Source organism: Drosophila nasuta, chromosome 2R, assembly GCF_023558535.2.
Source record: "Drosophila nasuta strain 15112-1781.00 chromosome 2R, ASM2355853v1, whole genome shotgun sequence".
NCBI classification, from domain to species: domain Eukaryota; kingdom Metazoa; phylum Arthropoda; class Insecta; order Diptera; family Drosophilidae; genus Drosophila; species Drosophila nasuta.
Window position 1 is genome coordinate 4,081,895 of NC_083456.1, and position 27,323 is coordinate 4,109,217.

The 27,323-nt window shown below is 36.4% G+C and overlaps 1 protein-coding gene across 1 annotated transcript; it reads left to right on the forward strand.

The window, feature by feature from the left end:
- Nucleotides 1-5,710: 5,710 nt before the first annotated feature.
- LOC132786791 (mucin-2) lies at nt 5,711-26,369 on the forward strand. Its single transcript, XM_060793447.1, has 6 exons — nt 5,711-7,637; nt 20,135-21,132; nt 23,388-23,625; nt 23,692-23,906; nt 25,359-25,464; nt 25,673-26,369. Exons 1-6 carry the CDS (start codon nt 7,325-7,327, stop codon nt 25,837-25,839), a joined length of 2,037 nt encoding a protein of 678 aa, XP_060649430.1. The 5' UTR covers nt 5,711-7,324; the 3' UTR covers nt 25,840-26,369.
- The last annotated feature ends 954 nt before the right edge of the window (nt 26,370-27,323 follow it).

The following is a 27,323-nucleotide window of genomic DNA, read 5'->3' on the forward strand; positions in this document are numbered from 1 at the left end:
ATTTTAGATTTAAAGGGAAACTCCTCATTTTGCCATCTCCTCTTTTTGCCACACTCATTTCTCAGTTTAAACCTCGACGGTTTGGCTCGCAAATTAAAATAAATTATATCACATTTTTGTTGTGATGCCTTCGCTCTTCTGTTGTTTTCGTTGCCTGAAAGAATGGGACAACGTCGACATTGAGACGACATTAAGTAGATTGTTTACTTACAATGACACGACACTGCAGTCTTTAACTTCTTACCGAGCTCTGGAATTGTCTTCACTGTGATTTTAATTAGCAACAAAGGTCATTAAGACTGGCGAAGTGTAAACGATGCAATGAAGTTGTTGTCATATAAAAATGTATCAACCCAAAAATGAGTCGTAGGCTATAAGAGTGGAAACCGAAGGGTACTTTTGTGTTTGCCTAAACTCACAATAAATTGAGTGCAATTTGTTACATAAATCTGAAGCGCCAAACCGAAATTACTGCGAAACCCAATTAATTCCGGCAACTGGCGAGTTAATCTAGGGGCGGGTTGAAGATGCGTGTTCCATCTATTATAAACAACGAAATTATTATTAATTTTACAGTTATGGTTATGAGCTGCAATTTGCACTAATTAGACACACGACGACGAACGTTAAACAAATTGAGGTAGGACCTGGACCTGGACCTAAACGGATCTGTGGATAAACTAGAGCGATGTCATAATCTGCTACGGTTAACGGAGCAGCTTCCCCTTCCCTTTTGTTTTACACATACACCTGCACACGCACGCTCTCTTTCTCTTTCGAGCGTTGTCGTCTTCTCGCTTTCCGGGCAGAAAGCGTGGTAATTATATTTACTGTTAATTCCCAGATTTTAAACCCTATTTGCAACGAAGGCTGCGCACAAAGCAACGCAACAAATAGAAAGGGCAAACAGTAGGAGCACACAACAAAGGATGCAAACGGATGCCAAAAGAATACGACCGACATCCTCCCTCTCGCTCCCTCTGCTCTATGGATCTAGTTAAGCGCTAGAGCATTTTCATCGCAATTGTCATTTGAATGGCATTCGATTACGCGTTCTGTTTGCTTTTAATTGCAACACTCATCCATTTCACTTAGAAGTCAGCTAGCGAGTTCTCTCGATTTTCCATTGGATTTTCCCCGTTGATGAAGCGTTCTGCTTGTCCTTCTCCTCTCGGCTTACACTAAACCGTGTTGCCGTGCGACACCGACACAAGAACAAGTTCAAGAGCTCAGTAAGTTCCTGTGCACTCAGCCATCGAATCACTTACATTCACACAGATTGGCTGCATTCAAGCACATCTCCAATTCCTACTGGCTCGAAACTAAGTGAAAAAGTGCGACAGATACTATATATAGTAGATAGTATATGTAATATAAATACAGTTAAAGTAAATATCAACATATTTTAGCTGCACTTGCATTCGCTATCTAAAGCTCCTAAGTAATTGTGCCTCTTCGTGCGTACAGACCTTAATTATATCCAACTGCTGTGTTTAACATTGGAACGCAATGCGTAAGTAACCCAGTTCCTGGGATCATATAAAGGTGTATAAACATGTAATATAATATGTATCTATAAGCACACGCAATTTAATGAACATTATTCGATGCCTCTTGATAACATGTTCACGTAAACAAGCTTTTAATTACAATATATGGGTAATTCTCTGAGGGATGTCGCGTGCAACCAGCTTTACAGTGACAAAAAAAAACATAACCTGATAAAATTTTAAAAATAAGAAAAGGTTATTTTTATAGCTCTAGATTAGTATTTTAATTAGAGCTAAGAATGGTTTTGGAATTTTTTCTCTGTTTTTTTTTCTATTCTGATAATTGCAAAAATTAACAAATTCGTACGCAAAACCAAAAAATGAACGAATTTATATATTTTATCAGAACAAATAGTGCTAATCCAAAGCTTTAAGAATAACCTTCACTTATTTTTAAAATTGTTTTAGCTTATGTTTTTTTTTTGTCACTGAAAGCTATTCGCACCCGACATTTACCAGAGAATTATGCATATGTAATATTTAAAAATCTATGTGTTTACTTTTAATGTATGAATCTAAAATTTCTCACCGATTATCAGTTTTGGTTCAATTCTCAGTGTAAATTAAATGAAACCAATATCTATTGTTATTAAAATGTGTTGTAATAGCAAAATTTTTGGCAAGACGAAAAAAAAAATATAAAAAGCAATAGTAACAAATCAACCAAAAATTATCAGATTTAATAAATTATGCGCATTCAAAATATATAAGTAGTATATATAAATTATATTTATTATTCATCAATCGACTCCTCTTATTTTCGTTTTGCGTCATAGTAAGCAACTCACTCTGCAACGATCAAATTTGTAATAAAAATAGAAATTTTTCTTAAAAAGTGGTCAAATTGATCGTCTTAGCAATTTTCTTTAAACATTTTCTTATGCCTTTGCCTATTTCCTTTCATTTTTTCGACTTTAGTTTATTTTTTTAATTCCGAATCAATTTGAATAAATTTAAAGCGCCAAAAATTGCCAATAGAATAATCAGCTGATTTCCGATAAATATACCAAAATACCACCACATTTTTGGAATCATTGCCGCACGATCAATGATGCGGCTTCGTTAGCCGTCCCTCTCTTACACACAGTCGCGTATAGAAAGATGCGGCGGAAGCAGGTTGTAATTTCTATGATACAACCCATGGACTGCAGTCTAAACAGTTTATCAAATTATTTTGAATTGCTGCCCGAGTATACATATTTACTTTTTTACCCTTCAACAGCTGTTCGCGTGATTCAGTTTTAGTGCAAGCACTTGCATGATCGAAGTATATCATTGAAGCAAATACACTTGGTCTAAACGTGTTTGCGTTTTACAACACTAAATTAATCGATAATAATTTCGATGATTTTAATCTTATTTGGCAATATTCAGTGTAGTAAGTACAATTAATTTAAAGCCCCTGCGGATGCAGTATATCTCGCATAATTTGTGATTAGACTAAATACTAATCATGTTTCAAAATCCGTAAAAGCAGATTTGCCTTAAAGTGTGCTACTTATTATACCTTCTACCCATTAGATTGAGAAGTATTGCAACTCCTTGATAGTTTTTATTGCGGATGGAATGCATTTTTTTTAAAAATAATTATTTATAAAATTAAATAACAAATTAAATGATTTCTCCGTATGGCTAAGATAAAAGCTATAGAATTAAATTTTATAATTCTTGAAAAAAATTGAATGGAATAATTTTCTCACATTTTAAATAACCTAATTTTATTTATATGAGCTAGAATTGGAATTGGGTTTATATTTGCAGTTTATAACTTTTACAGAATAAATATTTACAACCTATTTAACTTTCCGTTAGGCAAAGGGTATCCAATAGACGATCATTCTCAGCCTGAGCGTTTTCACTTGTTTTAGAAATATTTAGTTGTTGTTCCATTCATTTAGGCCATAAACATGAACAATTTACGAGCCAGTCACATAATGTGAAACACTCAAATTAACAGCATCTGAGTTGACTGGGCGTTTGTTGATACGGATGGGGAAGAGGAGAAGGAGCGGGAGTAGGAACAGGGAACAGTACGACGGGAATCTGACAACATGTGTTGTCTTTTGGCACAATTCATGAGCTTTGGCTGTTGTCGACGAGATGTTTTGGAGTGGCTACAAATGCCGCATAAAGTATATTTTGATTATTTTGTGAGCCGAAAGTTTAACATTTTTAAGGCCTTACTTGCTCTATACTTATACGTACAAGGAGCGGGCACCGGCATCATTTGCATTTCAAATTTCACTTTAACGGCGCAAAGGCCGCAAGAAGATCTCATTGGCGTGGTATGGGAGAGTGCCACATCGAATTGACTGGAAGTGCCACAAATGGTGTGTTAACACAACAAAGAGGTAATAACAATGGCACTGCTCCCTGCTGTGTCTGTTTGTGTGTGTGTGCATGTGTTTGTTTGCATCTGTGCTTGTGTGCTTGGCATTCCTGCAGCCTTTCGCGAGGATCCGCCACCAGATCCACAATCAGCTGCCACACTTTCCCTTGCCACTTGCTACCTCGCATTCCCACATTTTGTAAACATTTTTATTTGTTTTTTTTTCGTATTCGGAAGCTGTGTCAATACACGATAAATTGAACTGTGCAAGAATTTATGTTGGCACTTTGTGAGAACGAAATATTCCAGCGATACCAGCTTCACCCACAGTTCCTCTCTCTCTCTCTCTCTCTGTTACATCCACACCCCTCACTCAATTGCCTGCTGTGCGTTTGCCTCTTGCTTTTGCCCTCTAGGGACTTAAAAGTTCAATAATATTTATTTATTTGTTACTTGCTCTTTGACAAAAGCACACAAGATTAGACCAGGCCGTATATCACGTCTCGCATATTGGGTCAGATTTAATGGCGTTGCGTAGTTTTATTGTCACACAAAGTGGCGGACACAATATTCTTGTGGCAGCCGCATCTCCGGCGGCAACAAAAGATGTACTAAATTAGACGCCAGCCAAAGGATGTGGAAAAAAATTTTCAAAAGCTCAAAGCCAAAGTTAATTTTAGGTGCCAACGTAAAATGGTCTACACTTTGATTTAGGGTCGGCAATTTGTAGCAATACCATCCAGATCTTTGCGCTACGAAGGAGCTAAAATTGATCATCTATTTCCTACACAATTTCTGCTCCAGCTTATTTTAAGCCGAAAATTCAGTTTAAAGTAACAAATTTTTATTATCTATGGTAAAAACCATTTTGTATATATGAATATTGAGAATTTAAATTATATGTTGAAATATAAATACAATTTATAGCGACACTGTACTAAACACTTTAAAATGGGGTTAACATATATATATATATAGGATATGCTCTTCCAATATAATTCTTTAATAATATATTTTCATTGCATTCAAATAAGGTTTTATTCAGGTTCGTAACAAAAATTGAATATGGTAGTATTTCTTTTTTATATATATGTAAATAAATATGATATATTTTAATTTCATTCTTATAAAACATTCTAAGGTTTTTGAGATTACTTTTGTATTTAACAGTTCAAGTTTGTTATAAATTTAATTTAATAAATATTAAGAAGTTTAAGTTCGCAGTGTAAATAAAAATTCCAACGATACTTTAATATCCCTTTAATAACATGTTTTTTTTTAATATGTGTCTAATGCCATTCTTAGAAATCATTCTAAAACACAGCAGATTATTTTCGTAATATATTCAACAGTTTCTCTTCAATTTCACTACAAAAACTGAATTTTAAACTGTGAACATTCCTTTTATTTCTGACCCCACAGTTACTTTAATGTTTCCGTCTTCATATCCTTTAAGCATTCATCAAATGCCATATACGAGTACAAGTCTATTTGAAATAGATTTATCGTCTGATAGCTAACAGAGTGCAACTAAGCTGTGAACAAATACATTATTTGGCATTTATGTGTTTCATTCGACGAAATCCTAAGTCTTGACAGACATGCGCAGACTGTGCAACCGGCAATTTGAAGGGGAGAGACTTTTGGTCCATGTTCGTTCCCAACAGAACTGAAACGAAACACTCTGAAACGAGACGAGTGCAGGAGAAATGGACCAACGATATGGCATGGCTGCTGTTAGCCGGCAATGTGAAACAGGCGGTCTAAGGGTTCACAGCAGCAAGGCCGAGCAGAGCAAAGTCGGGTCGGGTCGGATTGGGTCTTCAGACAAGCACGGAGGAGCACGAGTTTCCTGCTGTTAGTTGCACGCGATTTAGTTGAAAATTTGCATCCTTTGTGAACGGACGTGACTTGCTGGGGTAAAAAGAGCAAACGGAAGCCAACTTGTCGCGTACAGCGGTTCGAATTGAAATCGTGCGTGATATTAGCATAAAGGACAAGCCGCATTACGTGTTCCAAGGATGAGACAGCGCAGCTGAAGTCCTCTTATTTATGTTCAAACAGACACACAACTTTGTACCACAAATAGGTGTTAAGTGAATCGCAAAAAAAGCAGCAAAGCAAAGATATTTTCAGGACGAACGGAGTACAACGCAACCAAAAGCAACGTCTTGATGCCTCACTGGGACCGAATCAACGTATCGTTGGTGAAATCACTTTCGAAATTTGTTTGTTTTTGTTGTATTCAAATGGATATTGGAATGGCGCCGCAAATGGGCAAAAGACGCTGAAGTGCTCAGCATATTAAAACAAAACAAACTGTATAAAAATGCTATAGTCTGCGTATACTTATATACATATGTACATGGATATATTGCTATAAGAGAAAACCGAAACAATGCCGTAAAATGGGATTATTGTGTATCATCAGCGCTAAATAATATTTTATATTACGGATTATGCGATCGAGTTGGACTCAAGCGTAAACACCTACGCGAGTGTGAAATTTGTGGGAATTATAATGTAAAATATACTGCAAATAATTTATTATAATCATCTTAAAATACTCGTATGAGCATCTGCTAAAAACCCATAGAAAAACAAGTGCGAACCCGCTAAACGCTGCAAGTGCTGCAAGTCATGCAGTCTTTGTGAAAAACTTTTGCCATTATTCATGCCAAATAGTGTTCGTGCTAGTTTGGCATATGGAACGTGAAATTTACAAAACCCAGCGGAATATCGAAAGAATATTTAAAGTTTTCCCTTTTGGAATATTATATGCAAATTCTTATGATAAATAGATCCCAAGTTCGACACCGGGAAAAAGATAATATTCTCTGTTGAATATTTGATAAACCAACAACTTATAAATCCAAGACAATTAAGGTATACTCGGAATAAGAATTATGTATCTCAAATATGAACCCTAATTTATGATACAAGTGTTGCAATAAATTCGTAAAAATATCTTTTTTAAAGTTACTAGCGTAAAGAGCACTAAAACTACAAAATCCATCCAAAAACCGCAGCGACCGCAAAATTGTGAAAACTGTAAGTGGAACAAGGTGAAGCAATAAGAAAAAGAAAAGCTATGAAAACGCGTGGCCGTAAAATCAAAGAAAGACACAAAAAATTGCAGAACACATAAAAGTTGCAATTTGGTGAAAAAGAAAAGAGAGAGAGAGAAAAGCGAGCAAAAGACAGCAGCGGCAACAACAGTAGGAAGGACGCCAGACCCCCGGTGAATTAATTCAATAAACCTATTTATCTGGGACTGGGATTGCGATTGGGACAGAGACTGGGAGTGGGACTGGGACTGGGACTGGGAATAGACACATTTCGCATAGAATGCGAAAAACTTTGCCGGCAGAGAGCGGGCAGTGCAATCAGAAAGAGCGAAGCATTCTGAGCTGGCAGAGGGCAGCAACGTGCCGAGCACTTGGAGATGATGCTACCGATGGTTCCGCAAACGAGTCCCCAATGGCGGCAGACGACAGGCAATGAGCGCACAAAAGATGCTGTAAGTGTCATTGCAGCAAGGAACTGTGCCACTGGGACTGCTACGGCAAACAGGACAAGCAGGACAACTGCCAACCGAACTGGCATGCCAAAGACGATGACAGCTACAACTACAACTACAACTACAACTTCAAAGAAGCGTTTCCAATTTTTACGCACTAGCAACAAGGCGATGGCATGCCAACGAATCCTGCCTTTTGCTCCGATTCTTGTGCTCCTGTTTGTCAACTTTGGGACATGTAAGTGCAGCTCGGGGCTGAAACATTCATACATACATCCTATGTTATATGTATGTTTGTGCGTCTGTCATTCATGCATGTTTTATTTAATTTAAAATATTTCTGAAATCAACTTTACCCGCACTTCGAGTTATTTGTTTATTTATGTTTCAAAGCTTACTGCAAATTTCAGCTGTTAAATCGATTATTGGAATTACATTTTATTTATATTTTTCATTAAAACAATATCTTTAAAGTTGTCGGTAACTTTGCTCGATTGCAAATTGTAAGGCTCTTTTAATTTTGTCGTTTTTTGTTTGCAATTACTTATTCCAGATGACTGCAACGCCTCTAGGTCAATTATAACTTCCGCTCAATAAATTTACTTAGTATGTTTGTTTTCCCTGTTGACCGCCCGATTGCGCACAGTGGTATAATTTCGTTAGCAATATAATAATGTACACATGACTTATTCGCAAGCATCTTGTGACTAATAGAATATCTAAGAACTACGGTATTCGAGTTACATACGCACACAAAATAAGTTAAACAAAGCACTTTCAAACTTTTCGACCATTGTTAACAAGAAACCCAAACAGTTCACTAAGCTAGTCGGTAAGATATTCTTGTTTACAACTATTATTTTTGAAATGACTTTTTGTTTTGATAGTAATGTGAAGTATACATATATTTTGTATCACTACGTATTTTCTGATGATAAAACTAAGTAAGTTATTAAACCCTATAACCATATGGCTACAAGATTTATATCAATCGAACGATGGGACCCTTGAAGCAGTCAAGCAAAATTTTAGCCCATTAATGTTAGCAGAAATTTCATTTTTGAATTCAAAAGTTGAGATGAGCCTGAAACGAGGCATAAATACCTTCATTTTGTTAACTTATTACAAGCTTAAGCGCCTAATCGGATCAGCAATACCAATTACATAAAAAACAGTTTCTATACAGTATGATAGCATTAACAAGTTCAGCAAGTCAGTTATTGTTTTGAAACGTATACTTGATTTATACACCGAGTTAGGACTTTATGATTTTTGTTCTTCTTGATCACGGGAAGTGAATTTTTAATCGATTATAACGAGTACACAGAAACAAATATTGAAATCAAGAAAAAATTCTTGAATCATGTTGACAAACTTAAACCCAGAAGAAAAATTCTTAAATCCATCGAAAAAATCTACCATAATACTTGATTAGCTATTCTTGAAATTAAGGAATATATTCTTAATTTAAAAATGCAAAATTGTCACACAGATTTCTCTTTTGAAATCAGTATCAAAAGTTCTTGAATTTAAATTGTTAAAAATAATAAATTTTAAATTTCAGAAAATTGTTATCCTCAATTCGATTATTGAATTCTTGCTTTAAAATTATTCAGATAAAAACTTCTTATTCCATAGACTATAAGAGATAAAGCTATTATTATTCCATCTTCTTTTTATGCGCACTACTCATAGGGTAGAAGGGTATTATATGTTAACTTTGTTTCGCCAGGGAATGTATGTAACAGGCAGAAGAAAGCACCTCCTACCCCACAAACTATATATATCCTTGATCAAGGACAAATGAGATCGTATGTCCGTTAGTCCATATGAACAACTAGATCTCAGAGACTATAAAAGATGAAGACAGAAAATACCACACTGTTTTGCTTTTATGGAAAATATTGGTATGATATTAGAGTTGTCAACAAAAATGATTTGAACTTTCGCACCACCTAAACACAGTTAAGAAACTAAAAATGCAATACACAAAGTTAAGTATTATTGCAGCTTATAGTTAGTGTCCAATCATTTAACTAAATTCAATTGGATTAACTTTTAAAACATAGATTTGGCAATTCCGATAATTAGATGATTTAAAATTAGTCATCTAATGAATTAACAATTAATTATGGTAATTAAATGAACTAGCAATCGCAAATTCCTTAGACTGGATGTAAAAACAGTTAAAAAATTCACTACTAGTACAATCATGGTAATGATAAGTGAAACACGATCAGTAAAACCTTATGATACTTTGCTCGCAGAAAAGCTATGCAATATTTATAAAAGCATACATACGTATACATACAAACAGATATTGGATATAGTTTTAAGTGCTCGGAGTGTCCGTCATTCTCTTGAGATCCACTTGACGATAATTAACGAGCAGCAGTTGTGAGTTCCTTAACCCGACTGCCCCATGAAGTTGCATTGTAAATGGAAAATGGAAAAGCACTTGCAACTTTCGTTGGACCGGCCGCATATGCATGGTAAGAAAAATAAAACAATAAATTTATTGTTGCTGCAGGCCAACTGCTTCAGAGCGAAGAGGGCTTTGGAAAATGTGCTGAAAACATTAACGAAATTGAAAAGTTGCCAAAAATGTTTAATAAACACATTTTCAGTGGCACGTAGCACTTTGTGGATTCGTTAAGGGTGGCAAATGCACAACCAATTCAGATGCAAGCAGCATCACCCACCAAGAGCGGCAACAACAGCAACAGCAACATCCCGATGCGATGTGCTTTCATAAAAGTTTGAGTGCAGCTCGTTATGCCAAATAACTGAAGTTTTCTATGCTGCTGTTGCTTTTATATAAATTTTGTAATATTACAGGATTTAGCGTAAAGAGTGTTGCACTGTGTGCACTCTGCTAATTTGGGGAATGTGCCAAACTTTGTGGCAAACACCCGTTAGTCCCGTTACAGGTTGACGCTCGTCTGTGGTCCACCAACAACCAACCACCGACCAAGGCAATTCCAAAATGCTTAGCAACGCCGTGATGTCATGACATCCCATCCTCTGGTCTTTCAATACACAGTATCCTTTAAAGCCAAACAAAGTGGTGGAGAGGAGGAGGATCGTGTTGCTGCTCTCTGTTCACCCCACCAAAGGCCAAGAGTGTTTGTTTACCTTCATAAATTATGAATCCACAAGAACCCCACATGTTCTGGGGCATGGACATGGGCACATGTCGGTTGACCTCTGTCGCTGATGCTGTCACCAGCCTGCACTTGACGTGTTATCCCAACAACGAACCAAAAAAAAGTCAACTCAACTGAGCTGAACCCAAACGAACCGAACCGAAACGGAACGGAACGCCAGCTGTGAGCCGTGAGCTAAGTTGAGCTGCGAGCTACATCCTCGCAAATATTTTGGTTTATGATTCACACTGATTCACAGTGGTAAAGAAACCCATTTATTTTACTTACCGAATTACAGATTATACAAAATCCCGTATCCAATGGGTGAATATGAGCATTAGCTCAAAGAGGCAAATATCCAATATTATATTAGCATATTTGATTTTTGTGTACCATTCGGATTTGTTACGTTGATAAATTGCTGAAATTATTCTTTATGAATTCATAAAAGAAAAAACAAATTGAACTTATACACGTGCGTCTATATTTTCGCATTGAAGAAATAAAAAAGGTATACCATTTTAAATTATTTCCTTTACACTTTATTTTATGATATAAAAATACAATTATTTATTGATATGCTTCCTCAAACTACAAGCTAAAATTATTCAATTAGAACTATTTATTTCTAATGAAATTCTTTTTAGTTCTCTATTTCCACATCATAAATAATTGTTAAAGGATTTCCTAATTTAGTAGGTGTTGAAGAGTAAGGACGGTATTTATTATTTGTACATTTAATTTATAGTTTCAGAATCTTTCGAAGTCGACTTCTGTACAACTATTTACTAAAAATTCATTAAGGGCTCTGTTTGAAACAATACATTTAAATGAAAGTCTGAATGTTTCCGAAAGAAATTACAATAGTGAATGTACCAGATGTTTTCATCTTCTTCTTACGAGTATATATGGAAAGGAAAACAATTTTGCTTTTGAAAATAGTCTTAAAAGATTTTTTTCAATGTTAGAAGACGTTGTGTTTTCCACTTTTGGTACATTTCTTGTGTCTGACTTTTGTATCCACTGTGCGTCCTTAAAACTAACCATTTTCTTTATGGCATGAGCATCACATTTTAGTTCGTACCATTCGCTGCTCTTTTAGCTAAAAAAAAAGCGAGAGGGCTTAAATTATTCAGAGGGTCAGCACTGTCAGCGCAGACATCGCGTTGTGTCGTTGTGGCACAATGGAAGATACAAGACACAAGGCAACAGAAGAATAACACAGTAGAAAACAATGGCGAAATGACAACAACAAGTGTAGAATTAGTGGTTGGGGGCGTGTAATTGCTGAAAAATAGGAGAAGTGCCCAACGCGGATGACAAAGTGCAGTCGACAAAAAGTCAACGAGTCTTACGAGTACCCCCGTTGTTTCAAGTGTGAAAATGGCCCAAAAATAACTAACCGAAATGCCAGTATTACGAGTATGGTGTGTGCCCACATGCTCGAATTGAGTCACAGGTTCAGTTCAGTTCAGTGGGCCAACGTTGAAATTTATGAAATATTCCCAGAGCACACGCCGACGCGTCTGCCGTCTGAGGACGAGAGACGGACTACGGTCGACGGTTGAAGTTGTGCCTAAGCCTGATGAAAAATGTTTTGTTTTGGCGACGCTGGAACTTATTTATGAGCTGGGCCGGCGGCGGCGATTGAGGCACAACAGCGGGGAGGAAAGTTGGCGAGGTGCGGGTTTCACTCGGGTCGGTGTCAAAGTTGGAGCACAACATTTCCTGGGGGCGAGACGGGAAATGCGGATGGTGTGCGGGTGGGTCAATATTTGGTTACCAGCAATAAAAGCAGCGAGATAAAAAGCATTGCGGAAAACTCCAAAGGAGATAATGTAATGTCCTGCAGATTCGCATAATTATTTTGCTTGATTTATACTCGACCACTTGGGAATTGTCCACACAGAGCATTCTGATGTTATTGAGGGCAAATGTTTGCATATTAAAAGTGTCTACTTCATTTAAATATGCGAATTTGTCGTTTACTTCATTTCGAATAATCAGTGCGAGAATGCAAAATCGTATTCATAAATTCTGTGAATATTCTCTTTGAATCTTATTTTCACTTTTAATAAGGCTTTTAGCACGTGATCGGCCTACGTAAATATTAAGGGCTCTGTTTGAACCAATATTTTTAAATGAAAGTCTGAAAGTTGTTTCTTCAGGCCGAAAGAAATTACAATAGTGAATGTACCAGATGTTTTCAACTTCTTTTTATATATGGAAAGAAAAACAATTTTGCTTTTGAAAATAGTTTTAAAAGTTATATGTTCAAACTGATTACTTTTGAGTGTTAATAATTTTCTGAGCCAGAAAATTTAATAAATTAATATTATGCTGCTCTGATAAACATAATGTATTATCACTTTTTTGTTTCTGTAGTTTTATTTGATGATTCTCCGTCAAGAACAATAAATGTGGTACATAAGTATAAGTTTGATTAGAGTGTATGACTCGGGAGTTTCTCTTGAAGGCAGACGACGTTAAGTAGAGCACACAGTGCGTATGTGTAATGTGACGCTGGGCTATGCTCCAGTTTCAATTTACGCAGCTGAAAGTGAAGCCGAAGGCGAGAAAACTTCTTTTGCCACACGTACCGACCGAACACGATGCCATAAAAATAAATTGAAGCTGCTCCGCCAAAAAGCGAAAGTATAGAGCAAAAACAAAGGACTCGAAGTGGGCGTAAAAGACCCTGAGACAGTCGGATGGTTACCAAAAAGGGATGGGCTTTGCGACGCGTCGACTCAATGCGACTCGACTCAAATATTCGTTTCGAGTTGTTTTCCTGCTATTGAATTTCGCCTAACGTAGCGACTCCTCCCCGCGGTTCGCATATATTTTAGCTGTGACACCCAACATATGTTTCACTTTGAATGACTACAAGAAGATTGTTGAAGCAATTTTCACTAAACACAACATTCCAGCAGCAAACACACAGACTGTCTATACTGCCACCCACTTATGTACGTACATACAAACATTTCGCTGCCATCTTAGCCACATATCCATTCACCCACACACTCACATGCAATTGTATCTTTAATGCGTAGACAGCATTTTGTATTTACATAGCATACAGATACGATTCCTATATAATTTTATGGCTGCAAATATGTTTATTTATTTACACACATGTTCATGTATGTATGTTGCCGAAAAAAGACTCTCGTAATTGCTTATTGATCGATTTTGTAAATGTTTTCTAAACACAAACTCGAAATATTTATGAGAAATTCAGTGTAACAGCACAAATGTCAAATGTCATTACAATAAGTGCAATGCAAATCGCACAGGTTAAATATTTGGCAACAGCTTGGCTAAAGTGCAAATTGATTTCCCATTCGCCAGAGTTCATAAGACATACAGCTGAACCAGCTGAACTGTTAGAATATAATTTGTACTTTGTAGCATAGAGCGATCAAATAACTTTGTGGTTTTACTGATGCAATTCAAAATTGCTTTCTTCTCGAAATCTTGACGAATGCAAACCAGTGTTTGTCCACTTGGCAAAAGTTTAAATCGTTTATTAATGACACCCCAAGGATTGTCATTTAGAAACAGGAGAGCAACAATCGCAATCTGCAACAAAACTAACAACTTAAAATTGTCAACAAGAAAATAGACGCAATTTCAACTTCTATGCTAACCGAGTACTGAGTTATTGGGGATAACGAACGGGATGGCAGATTCCCATTCTCAGACTTTGAGACTTAGTCAAAACGCCTTGAGCAATCTACTAGAGCGTATTTTATGCTCACTCTAGGCGCCCATAACCCAAAGTAGTCCCCGATGGAAAGTTTTGCTTTTATGGCAGTGTGCGACGGTGTTTAATTCGTGGTCTGCATAGACCATCATCAGTGGTTTAGAAGTTTGACATAGTACTCGTCGTGTGTCACATGGTAAATATCAGATTTGCAGAGCAGAAGTTGCTTTGGCCAAAGACTAACGCGGATAGCAACATTTTTAATTATGGTCACATCCAGCTAGCATGACTTTTTATTGGATATGTAATTACTTTTAGCCCTCGGCGGCTCAGAATTACAGACGCATATTTTTTATAATTACATAGAAGAGCCCATAAAAAGTTTCGCCTGCCGTTGGACAAAGTTGATGCCAGTTTTAATACTCCGCTAATGATGTACGCGCACGTGTATGCGCATCAAATGAACGACAAAGCGCTGCTGAGCATGAAACCATAATTAATCCATTGACCTTTAACGGGTCACACATCGTTTTTAGTTTAATTACGATGTGGCAGCCAATTGAAGAACACATATGAGTCTAGTTTTTGCTATCTGTTGCATCCTCTAGTTTCTAGAACTTTTTTATTTAATTTTAAAAATATTATCCTTACGATGTTTCAAAAATATATTAGTAAAGAATTGCGACTCAATTGAGCGCAGAAATTCAGTAAACTATATCGTAATATTTTACTAGTTTACAAGTGTAATATAAAGTTTGCTTTAGTCGGTTGTATATTAGAACAACTTTTAAAGCCCGCTTTAAACGATCAAATTCTTAGTAGCACTTTATGAGCGACGAAAAAGTTTGTTATTCCCCTCGTGTGCAAGCCATAAATCATATAGCTTTTTACTTAGCCATTGAACTAGTTATATTTATGCTCACATGGTATATTGATATCGTACTGCATTAAAGATATACATGTAAGTCCAAAGTATACCACATTGTCAGCCACAGCAACTAAGACCCCTATTACCAAGTAAGTAGGCATTTTTGCCCATACAAAAGTATTTCCTTAATACTTTCGACAATTTCTATCTGGAAAAAAGAAATCTCAAAGACTATAGCTACGATTATTGTTGTATAATTCGCGACTTTAGCTTTAAAATTACGAGTTTTATCAATTTGTATGTGCGGAAGTGGGCGTGACAAAAATTTGAAACAAACTTAATCTACTTTCAAACATAACAAAAGCTGTCGAAAAAATTATAGCTCTATCTCTTTTAGTTTCTGAGATTTAGGTGTTCATACGGACAGACGGACAAACAGACGGACATGGCTACATCGTCTCGGCTGTTGACGCTGATTAAGAATAAATTACATAAATTTCCTGTCGGCACAAAGATATAATACCCTTCTACCCTATGGGTATAACAATAATCAAATAATGCGATTTTTACGTATATGAGGCAATACCACGAGTTGACGAATGTAAAGCAGCCAAACGCTTGTTGATATAAGATCTTGTGTATAGGCGAATGTTCTGTTAGGGAGAAGAAGTCTCGTACCTTACAATAGTAAATATCCTTCTAACTGGCAGAACTCTTCGTATACCCAATTTATCTTAAACTAAATGCATATGCTTCAATGATGCTATTCTATGATGCAAGTGTTCCCACAGCTACATTTTCAGAATCATTGCATCATTTATGATGAGTTATGCGGGTGAAGATTCTACTGATCGCAAACTTTCAATGATGCTGCCCAGTTTAAACAGGTTAATAAATATGTAACTTAAATTTATTACTGAAAAGCGAAAAAAATGTAGAGATGTAAACAAAATAATAGTTTTGGTATTTGAAGAAGGTATCTTCCACCTTTTAATTAAATTTGATTACAATAATAAATGAACAGATATTAACATGGATTGTTGTGCTAAGTTATGTTCTAAAAACAAAGAAGGCAATCTCTTATTTTACGTTAAACATAAGTCTCGCTTAACACGAGATTTTCCGGAAACATCAGGTATAATTTGATTTCATGACTTATTTTGCAGATCTAGAAAATAATAAGTTTTGTCACCAATTGTTTGGCTAGTAAAATGAGTATGTTGCACAATGCCTTAGATTGACAGTTAAAATAGCTACACTTCCATACCATGTTCATACATATGTAAAAATGTATACACGTTCACACACTCAACACAACCAATGAGAGGAGTTGTGTGTACCTGTGTGTATTTGGCTTTTGGACATTGGGTAAGCACTACAATCCTAATTTGAGTAATTTTGGGGCTCATTTAAGAGCATTACTATTCAGTCAGCGTACTAGAGAACAAGCCAGCTGGCTGAGAGTCGTAGAACTTGTGGTAGTTCGTTTCGGTAACATGCCTAAATTATGAACCTTTCGGCAGACGGTCGTTTTTTGGTCCATCATTTTGTGGCGAGTTTAGTAAACCCAACTCGTGGGCGCAACTTTGAAGAGGTTGAAGCTAAGCCACTTACCATCGCCACTGGCAATTCCAGAAGATGCCCAGTGGCAACAAAAACCATTTAAGTGTTATTGCACGTTTCGCTTACATGTCCTGGCAGCGCCTACTTCGGCTAGTCATCGCCCAGTTACCATAGTCCTTTCACTACCCATGCGGCTTGCGTGGCCATTGTATTTGTTTTTGTTAGCCGAACCAATTGTGTGGCGTCTCTAGAATTGCTGGCGTCTTCTGTCTGCGTCATTTTGTCGCCGAAGTGCAATAAGTGTTGAGATCACACTTCGTGCGAGGTACTCGAAATACAACATAGTAACACATACCCGCATTTGGCCTGAAAACAAAATAAACACACGCTGAATTTGTTGGCCTGGAAATTAATCGGCTTAGAAGCCATCAGAACCAAATCTCTCTAACATACACACAGAAAGTTTTCGGTTACAAAATCGGAAAATTGACACACAAAACAAAAGGAATAAAAATGCTTTTGACCAACTCGAATACAGGTAAAGGCCTAAGCCTAGAAGCGGCTTACTGCATATAATTGAATAATCGCTTTTAATTGAAAATCCAAACTCTGACAAAGTCTTCAGCTGCCTTGAGCAACAACTCAACTCGCACTATTTGGCTGTGTATTCATGGTTTGCAGTGGATATTGTATCTCAAACAAGCAGGGATAACTGCATATATCATCGAGCAGGCAGGTGGCTATGGTCTGGGTGAGGGTAAGAACTTGTAGTGGATTTTAAATTTACTATTGCGGTTCGTTTTCAATTTGCATTTTTACAGTATTTCACATTTTTCCGGCCGGGTTTGGCTTGGCATTCACCTTTTTACAACTGGCTGCCGAGAGCCCAAAACCTTATCGACACACCCAAATCTCACGCATTCACGTTCACATTCACATTCGCATTCATCCATTCGTATGAAAATTTATGCGGTTTTTTCGCTATTTTTTTGTTGCCTGGAAGTCTGAAAACTTGATGTCCCCCGGTTTGCTTGTCCGCCTGCTGCTGTAAAAAGTAGCGTCAGGTAGACGTTGTACCTAAATCAAGACCTGACAAGAACGTGAAATGAAATAATTTAAAAATGCAAATTCTTCGTTATCAAAGCGTTGAAATCAAACAAAAAAGAAAACTGCAATCAGCTTAAACCCAGGGTTATGTTCACTGGATTTAGGCTATCTACAGAAAAATTAGATTACCTTTTACGTTAAATGGTTTCTTTCCAACAGATGTTACATCTCTTAACATACCTCAGATTTTTCATAAACTATTTATGGTAAGTCCAAGATTAGGCAATCAAAACAAAGTAGTAGTAAATAAAAACAAATAACATATTTTGGATTTTTTGGATGTGCGATACGACCTTATGTTTAATGACCCAATTCTTAAATCTAAAGTCTGTACTCAAAGTAACTTTTTTTATATTTTGTTAATGTATTTTGTACCTAGCGTAGAATCAATATGAATTTCTAAAGCTAATCGTTTCTATTGATTAAATTTCATATACTTTCGAACTAATAAAGGCAACAAAAATAAGCTTTCGAAAAACGCTCAGCTCAAACTTTTTTTTCGCCTCCTAAACTGTAAATATAACGCCTGCTCCATTTGTGAAGGAGCTTAGTAAACTTTTCACATGAATGACTTCCACTTCTGAGTTCACGCCATCATAAGTTTTTTTTCTGTTTCTTTTTTACTGTCGACTGTTGCTGCACACGCTGCCTATTGACCCCGAGGCGGCATGTTCTTTTGAGGGTCGTGACAGAAAGTTTGTGAGCGAAAAGTTGAGATGTATGGCAAACTAATCACTGGCAAAAATGTTACCCAAACACATCATAACACACAACAAGCATTGACTGCTTTGAAAGAGAGACGAGAAATGTTTAAATTTACTGCCTGAAGTGATTAGCTTTGGATATTTTAATATAGTTTACACAACTTTATTGACACATTTTGTGATTATCTGTTTGTTTGGTCACACCTAATAAGTGATAATCTTAAATGTTCACATCTGCGTATACCAAGCGAATACAAAAGGTGTGGATTAATGATGACAGATTTACTAAACTAAACTAAGTTATTTTGAATAACTTTGAATCATAAAAATATATTAAACACACAAAGAAGAAAACATAATTATCGATATATATTTCAGAATTGTAAAATAAAAACCGCAAATACTTATATTTGAGAGGCAAACTAATTATTAAAGACAGAATTCTATGAGATTTAGTTTTGCTCTGGAAAAATTCAAATTAAAAATTTTTTTAATTAAATTTATAATTTTATTTGGTTTTTGCTTGTGTGATTGCTGCATGAATTCGTAAACTAGACGCGCTGATTAAACCATTCCGACATTTCATTCGATTCTGCGAAATCTGACTGTTTATAATTGTAAACAGAAAGTCTCATTTCACATAGTATCCTATAACAATTTCAAATTTCGCAAATTGCGAGAAATCATTTTCAGCCACAAAAGGAGAAGCAAAAGTTTTCAATGGGGCAGCTCTCATTCTTTCGCTTGACGAATTGGAAACCGCGACAGCAAGAAAAAACGAAATATTTTTATGCTTTTAATTAGCATAAAAGCGTAATTGAAAATTAACTGAAACATAATACATGAGAGAGTTGTCCCCCCACCACAGATTAATTTTGTATAAATGTAGCATGATTAATTTTGCAATTTTATAAAAGAGTCTTAAACAACTCGCTTTTATATGCCCTCGAGTCAGTTTCTGTTGCGTTTATCATCTGAGTATTGCTTTATACTTTTATTTATTTATTTAGGACTTTAACGAAGTCAATTTCTTTTTATCCTGTACCTGTTGGAAGGTACACATAAAGAGTATATTAAAATTATGGAAAAGTTTAATTTAATTTGCAGTTACATATATGTAAAATATTCATTTCACATATTTCATTAAAGTAAAATTTACAATTTTATTAATTTAATTTACTTTTAATTTATATTGTCTAAATATATTTAATTAAGTGGTATCTCATAATCGAGCATTCTTGAATGAAGAGTAAAAAAGTATAAACATAAATTACTTTGAATAAATTGCGTAAATTGAGTCCGTAATCAACCTTCGTAGTGGAATGATTTTTATAAACTAATTCTCTTTTTTTTACGTTTGATTAGTAAACATTGTAAGTCAATTAAATGAAATATTCGTGCATATAATTTTTCAACATGTTCATTATCTATATCTTTAATAAAACCAATTAAAGTACAAGTTATTTAATTAGCTTGCGACAAATTCATTACCTTGGTAAATCTCATCAAAATAAACAATTTAAATTTGTTCATTAGACATTCATTTTTTCGAAATTTTAAATGCGCCCCAAATGTCTTCATCACAGTTAAGCAGTTGAGTTAAGTACAGCACGATTCGTATGCTCTGTTTACCCACAGACCTTGTCACCTGCAGCTCAGCCTCCGACCAGGGCAGTGGCGTGGAGCCACAGTTAACGACATTCCCGAGATCCACTTTGCCAGATAGGCCAATGACAACACAAAACGATCTAATTACGACAGCCCGAAACTCAACAACATTGCTGACAGCGAAAAAGCCAACAGCAACAATAACAACAACAACATCAACAGCGACAGCGACAACAGCGGGTCATAGCGGAGCAAGTCTGGTCATGTCATCAACAGCCCCAACGATAATAACAACGAGAACGACAACGACAACGAGAACGGCAGCAGCAGCAAGAGGAGCAACTAAGTCCGCACAAATTGGGCTAACTACGAAGCCCACAGCGGCCGCGGCTGAAAAGCAAACACCATCTACAACAGCAACATCAACAACAACATCAGCAACAAGGACGATGTTCATATCAACAATTTATCCGGCATCAACAACAGAGCCAACGACAGCATCGCCAGTCTTGCCAGTCCAAATGGCAGCAGCGACAGCGTTGGCGCTGACGGAAACGGATGCCCGCAACTCCATTGAAATGGCAGCAGGGAAGATGGAGAATAAACAGGTGGCACAGCACGAGGAGGTGGAGGCAGAGGAGGAGGAGACGGTGCTGTCGCCTCATGCGGCCAGCGCTGATTCACTGACTAAAGGTTTCTCCATTCCAACATTTCTGCCACCATTTCCCGTGTTCGCAGCCGCAGATCTGCCAGCTTACCGCGCTGCAGCAGCTGCAGCTGAGGCAGCCGCTGCTGCCGCCGCTGTGGCCGCAGCAGCAGCTGCAGCAGCAGCAGCATCTACCATGGCCTCGGAGACTGTGACACTGTCACCGGAGCAGCAGCGACAACAAATGTTTAATGAGCAACATTCGTACTTGGCCTCCCACAACGGGCAACTGGAGCCCGGCCAACAGCCACGCAAAAATCTGACAATGCCGGTGCTAAACATCACCGCGCAGATGGGAAATCACGCGTACATGCCATGTCAGGTGAGTGAGATGCCCCAAGCCCCACCCTTCAACTGTGTCTGCGACTGCGACTGCGACAGCGACAGATATAAATGCCAAAGCACCAGCACATATTCAAACCCAATTCCAATCCTCGCGGTGTGGATTTGGGTGTGCTTCCATGCTCAACACGCGCTTAGACTTTGAATTAAACATGACACTGCTAGGAATTGAATTTATTCAAGGTTAAAGCTCAAGAGAACGACAGATATGATTACATTAAACATTGCAAAATTTTCCATACAAAAATTTCAGTGTTACAAACGTACTTAAAGACAATGTCCATATTAGTAACGGATTTGCTGACTTTTTACATTGCTCGCCACAGGAATAGTACACCTCTGCAGATCGATAAAAATCGAATAACAAATGTTAATATCATGTTTAGGCAACCATATTCACCAGATCTTAAAGCAATTGAAAATGTTTGGGTGGGCTAAGACGGAAGCTATACGAAGGCCCAAAGCATTACGAAGATAACTTTAGCTGAAGCTAGATTTCCTTTATCTACATATATTTCTTGTTATGAAGGACCAGATTTTTAAAGTTATTAGTAACAATGGAGGGAGTATTCTCATCCCTGCATTTTTGTATTTCCAAGAAATCAAATATTAACACCAACTTAAAATTTAAATTAAAAAAATTACTTTTATTATAAAAAATTAAGAAGCTTAAGTTCGTCGGTTCTTATGAACAAGAAAAATGCCTCTTATTTTTCGAGTAACTTTAAGAAAATGTTTGTTGAAATTTTGATAAATTTGCATAATTAATGTAAAATTAACTACAAAATGTCTTTGCATATCATTTTTATTCATTAAAATAATAAAAATTGAAGCAAATCAACGTAACCTAAGACCAGCAGTGTATATAGAAAATTCTGGCATTCAATTTGATATTCGTCTATACTTAACTTGCGCATAACAAGGGCTTTAAATTATATGTACATATAGTATATGAAAATTTTTTGGATTGACATTAAAATAGTTTTTTCCAAAATGACAACATTTGTTGGTTGGCATCAAAGCAAGATGAGGTCAAGGAATGTATATTATTACAATGTTATAAATAATACTTGCTATGGAGTTAAAAGAGATGACTTAGCAAAAGTGTTTCACAAGATATTCAAATTACTCGACGATTTCAATGCTCAGTGATTTGTGATCATAGAGGAAACAACTTGCAAATTATCTGCGAAGCAATTGTTCGTGCTTTAACAATTTGAGCAAGCATTTCAGACACATTTCAAGCTAAAGAGCAAAAGAAGTTCAAAATGTATCCACGTCTGACTGTTTCTTGCCTTTTTTGCTTGTGTTCTCTAGGCAATCCGTTGCCAAAGGCAGCACGTTGAGCGCGCTACGTTTTTTTTTTTGTCTGGGCAAAAACTTTGCAAAGAGATCAGCATAATTTCATTTGCATATCAACAATTTATTTTGTTTACGTTTATTTTTATGACGTAAACAAGGCCCCAACTTGCCGTAAGCTCGTACATTTCTGCAATTTACTTTTTACGTCGAGTGTTCTTTGGGTCTCGTTTAAAGTGTGTCACACACACACACACACACACACATACGCACACCCACAACACACATACACATAGATACGATTGAAAGAGTCTCAAATACAGACACAGCTACTCATGTAAATGTAAATGTGAGGCCTCTTCAAATAGTTGTTGCTACTCGTATTGTAGTTGACTTTTTGTATACACAAGTATAAACATATACTATACATATACACAGAGATATTGTACTTTACAATATATTGTACAATATGTAGTATGCATGCAAATAAGTGTGCTTTTCATATGTATGTATGTATTTATACTATATATCTGTCCTAGTTAGCAATATGTTAATATACACTGTGTACCTAGTTTTATCTGTGGTCCAGTTAAAAGAAGACCAAAGAAAGAAATTTCCTCATGCAAAGAACTTTAAATCTACGACGCTCTATGCACCTCAGACACTTGACACTCTCTTTGAATTGTTCAAGACTTTAAGGCACCAATTCAAAACCAACAAACGAAGAACACTTTTTAAAACGTAGTCATTGCTTATTAAATTCCAACGAAGAGTCTTGAATGTGTACAACATCAATAGTAAAGAATTATTTTACACCCATTTAAAATAAAAAGAAAGTCTAAATACATTGTACAAAAGTATGATAAGTATGCAATTAATTATCTTTACTTGAATTTCAAATACAGCAAATGACATTAATTTATATTCGCTTCCCAGATTCATCGCCTGTCGGATAAGCCCGTTTCGTGGGTTCGTTTGCGTGACGGACACATAATCAGCGTGGATGAGACCACATTCATAGCGGATGAACGCTTTCAGTCGATATTCCAGGAAGACCACGACTACACTTGGTCACTCCAGATCAAGTATGTGCAACCCAGCGATGCCGGGTGGTATGAGTGTCAAATGGCCACAGAGCCCAAATTAAGTGCCAAAGTGCATCTGGAAGTGATTAGTGAGTTCCAAAATAACCTCCCCTCAAAATACATTTCTCATATTAAGACGACGCATTTCCTTGCAGCACCCAAGACTGAGCTTATCGGCGATCAGAGTCGATTTGTCAAAGCCGGCAGCAAAGTTGCGCTTCATTGCATCGTGCGCGGCACTCTGGATCCTCCAAAATATATCATCTGGTTTCGAGGGCAGAAAAAGATTAGCGAGAGCGATGAACGCACTGGCTGGTATACGCAATTAGATCGTAATATATTTGGCTCAATTGCTGATAATCAGAATACGGTAAGTATCGCAAGTATAATGCTAATACTCTATTTAGATCAAGTGCATCTACTTCAATGATGCAGTTCTATGTTGCAAGTGCTTAAACCAAAACTGCATCACGCGAACAGCTTTTTAGCGGTGAAAAAGTAAACAAACTCAGGCAGAAAGAAGAATAAAAAAATCAATCAAATCAACTGAAAATGATCAATTCAATAAATTATGCGAAATGAAGGGCAGTCTAAAAGAATACGTATATATACATTTTATTTATTATTCATCAATTGACTCTACTTATTTCCATTTTTTATCATCATAATCAACTCGCTCTGCATCGATTATATTCCTGTATGAAGTCGTTAAATTGATCGTCTTGTCAATCTTGCTTTGTCTATTTGCTTTTATTTTTTCGACATATTAAGTTTTTTTGTTTAAGAATTGTTGAGAAATTTTAAATAATTTTAAGGCGCCAAAGTTTGTGAGTGGAATAATCAGCTGATTTCCATCGATATCGCACTTTTTTCGATAAGTATGCCAAAATATTAGCCAAAATACTGCCACATTTTTTGCATTACTATATTGCCGCATGATATGATGCGGAATGCGGCGGAAGATTCTACTTAACGGAAATTTCAATGATGCAGTTCAGTCTAAACAGCGTACAACGAACTGTAGTGTACTGTACTGGTCAACGAGCCAAAACTATTAACGTGAACAAGTTCAGCATTTAAATAAGTTTACATTCGTGATTCGTTTTTGTCCAATTGTTCATTTTTGATTTCTAGCTCGTTCTTGTTCAATTTGAATATAGTTCTTTCTGTTCAGATTTTCCTTTTTTGATTTGTTGTTCCTTGCGAACCTATTCAGAAAATCTAATGACGGCAATTGAATTGTATTATAGTATGTACATGTACATATGTAGTTCATGTTGGTGATGCAGTCCGAAAGTTCAATTTGAAGTGAATGAACTATAAGTTTTTATAGTTCGTTTAGTTTGTTGAGTCGCAGGTCGTTTCAGTCCCGTTCAAGCTGATTTAGTCAATTAATAGTCGCAACTTAAACAAGATACCAAACAAACGTTAACAAAATACCAACAAATATGTCATTAATGGTTTAATTGACTAAATTGGTAGAGAATGAGATAATGGGACTCAATCAACCCAAGCGGATAGAACCAAGAATGATGAAATATCTAAGCGAACGAAATATCTGGAACTCAAACTATGTAGCTTGGCTATGTATAAGAACGAACATCCCACATATTGTTTGAACGTTCAGCTGAGTGAATTGTTCTATCGAACTAGTTCAGAACGATTGCAAGCATCACTTGTACACTACACTATCAAGATGATTCCAAAATGGAATTAAGAAGAGCTTACTTGTATAATCTGCAAAATGATGTGGTTATTAACGCCCTTAGCTATTTTCAAATTAATTCAAGTGTTGAAATAATAAAGTTCACATTAATTACAGATCGGCTCATTAATTATACCGTTCGTGCGCAAGGAGGACTCCGGTAACTATACGTGCCAGCCATCGAACAGTGTCTCCGTATCCGTTGACCTGCACGTCCTAAGCGGTGAGTCCTTTATCTATATACATACATATATAGATAGTAAATATATAACTCTCTACTGTTTGACTGGTGTGACGTGAGCGATTGTGTTTCTGATTGTGAATGCGAGTGCGTGTGAATTATTTTGTCAGCAAGTTAAATGATTCATATTAATTGCAACTGTCGTCACACATACTCTTGGCTTTCCCTTCGTGTATGTTATTGCCAACAGGTGAATACTCCGCATCGGCTATCAAGTCTTCCGCAACAGAGCGAGCGCAGAGCAGCACGTTCCTGCTATTGGTCCTCAGGCTGGTCGGACTACTGGGAGGAGCCCTAGGAATGCGGCGGAGGAGCGGGCCTTGGAGACTGTTGCTGCTGTCCAAGACCAAGACGTGACTTGTGACGTGACTCGCCTATTGAGAGGCCAGTTCAAGCTCGGACTTCAATTATTTGTAAGCTTTGCGCAATGTGCAGTTGTACAATTTAGGTTAGAGATTAATTAAAGGCGACTTTGTAAATAGCTGACAAGGGGGATAAAGGGATAGACACGGGCAGAAGGTATAACTTTCTATAATTAAGTTAAATGTTACAGCATACTTTTAACCTTATTGCAAGTACGCTTGTGTGTGTGTTGTATATTTAAATCAAACTACTAATTAAGTTACGAGTTTTCATTTCAAATGAGTCAAACAGAAATTCTCCTAATGATTTTCTATTCAAATCATTGCAATGTTTCTTGGAACTCTAAATAAATCCAACATACGAGTACATATACAAACATACGAGTAATTTGTAGTCTATGTAAGAACTAATTCTATAAACAAAATCAAACAAATGTTGCCATTTAACGTTACGAAACCATCAATAATTAGATTACTGTAAATCAACTGAACCTAAAACAAAATCAAATTCAATAAAATAATGTAAAATCTACTCAGAAACTATGTTTTATTTGCATCTCTTAATGAGCAGCTAAAAAGTATTCGATTTCATGACCATCTCTGAAATGGATATTTTATTTTACGGTAACTGTAATACTCAATTTAAACTATGATACTTTCTTAGTGGCCATCGAATGATTACCATTCAAATATGTAAGTTGAAACCAAAACAAAAAGGAAACGTAACTTCTAAAATAAATATTTCGGATTTATGCCACTCGCATAAATTTAAACTCCCCTATTTTATATTTTTACAATAATCGTTAACGCACATTTAAATAAGCTTTGTATTGATTTGCTTTCAATATTGTAAATGGGCTCTAACGACAATAGAACCCAAAAAATTGGTCACATTCGCAACAATCATAAAAGTCGTTCAGTGCCGTGTCTTCTGGGAAATGCATAAATAATTTAATATTTTATGGTAATATTTTCAAGTTCGTTTCGAGTGGTGACCTAACCCAACAACAATAATAATATGGAAAGTGAACTTCGGGGCAGCACAGACCAAATGCTAAACTCTTACGACTGTGACCGGAGCTGAGTTGAGTCGAGAGTGCATAAAAAGCATACTCTCAACCATAAAATGTCGAATTACAGGCGGCCATAAAGCCTTTAAGGTAGTCGACGACTCTATTTTATTGCTACGGAAATCGCATCTCATCCAAGTCGCCAAAAAATAAATTGCAGATGAAGAAAAAACAAAAGGGAAAAATTTCAAAACAGCACGTAAAATTTGTCGTTGCCCGCAATGTGGAAATGAGTTAAGAGAGCATGATGCTGGGTGACTTTCCAAGAATAACAATGCGAAGCAAAACAAAAAATGCTAAGAGGACGAAACAAGAAGAAAATATTTTTCACTATGTTCCCAAAGCCAAAGCCAAGGACTGACTGACTGGCTGACAGCCCGTTGAAAGCAAAAGAGGCATGGGATAAGAT